This window comes from Sinocyclocheilus grahami, unplaced genomic scaffold (assembly GCF_001515645.1).
Source record: "Sinocyclocheilus grahami isolate Dianchi unplaced genomic scaffold, SAMN03320097.WGS_v1.1 scaffold1651.1, whole genome shotgun sequence".
Classification (NCBI taxonomy): Eukaryota; Metazoa; Chordata; class Actinopteri; order Cypriniformes; family Cyprinidae; genus Sinocyclocheilus; species Sinocyclocheilus grahami.
In genome coordinates this window covers 138,098-139,107 of record NW_015506830.1, presented here as the reverse complement: position 1 = coordinate 139,107, position 1,010 = coordinate 138,098, and the positions used below count along the sequence as shown (strand labels likewise).

The window sequence follows — 1,010 nt, the reverse complement described above, 5'->3', positions numbered from 1 at the left end:
TTTTTTTATAATTTAATAAAAATGCAAAATACAGTTTCATGGCCTATGAAAAATATTTGTGGTCAGTATTTGTATTTATATTTACTAAACAATATTTATATAATTATATTTAGCATAATTATATTTAATAAAATCATGCAAAATACAGTTTCAAGTAATTATAGTTTGTAAATTCTCATAATTCACATACTATTGGCAGGCATGGCAAAAAGCTCATTTTGGATTCTGTATATGACTGCTCAGGCAGTGTAAGATACTTCTTTTTCAGTTTTGATATGTGAGAGGATTCACGAATGTGAAATATTTAAGTCCAGCTATGGCTGGACACATTTGTCAGTTAGCTCCTTAACAGAGACGCTAGGGACCTGCTTCCACTGCTGACTCTCTCTCTACCCTCTATTTCTGGAGTCATTCATTTTTCACCCCTGTCTAAATAAAACCACATCACCTCATCCAAACCATATTATCCTTATACACGACTCTTCTTCCAAATCCCCAGCTTAGGGCTCCTTATTTTCCCCCTACGATCCTTAGACAACAAAATCACTGGGTGGATGTTAACACTATTAAAAGCTCAAGACCTAAAGTACCTCAGATTGACAGGTTAATTACATATGGAACTTTTCTGGTTGAACGTAGTATAAAATGTTTTCTCACAATCTTCTGATGCAGGTGACTGATATGATGCAGAAAGCCTTGTTTGACTTCCTGAAACACAGGTTTGATGGGAGGTGAGTGCAGAAACTGTTTGGGTGAGTGCAATTTGTTTCACTGGTTTAGAGCTTAAAAGTGAAAGCGCTACTCTTACAGGAACAGTTCACCCAAAAATGTACATTTGTAAAAATGGAAATAAATAATTGACCTACCCTCTTTCTTCTGTAAAGTATCATAAAAATGGTCCAAACTTCTTGTGTGCTATATTAGGATATAATAAGGCTTCTAAAGGTGTATTTTTGTATTTAGTATGTGGTTTCATGGCAGGATTTCTATCACACGGGTGACTGCAGATC

General features: G+C 35.0%; 1 protein-coding gene across 1 annotated transcript in view; it reads left to right on the top strand.

Moving 5' to 3' along the window:
* Positions 1-1,006, top strand: part of LOC107571778 (voltage-dependent L-type calcium channel subunit beta-3-like) — a gene marked incomplete at its 3' end in the record, with an annotated part of 4,822 nt that extends 3,816 nt beyond the window's left edge. Inside the window, exons 7-8 of the mRNA XM_016258145.1 lie at positions 673-731; positions 982-1,006. Coding sequence (XP_016113631.1) covers positions 673-731; positions 982-1,006 — 84 coding nt within the window. The remainder of the gene's footprint in view (positions 1-672; positions 732-981) is intronic.
* Between the last annotated feature and the right edge of the window lie 4 nt (positions 1,007-1,010).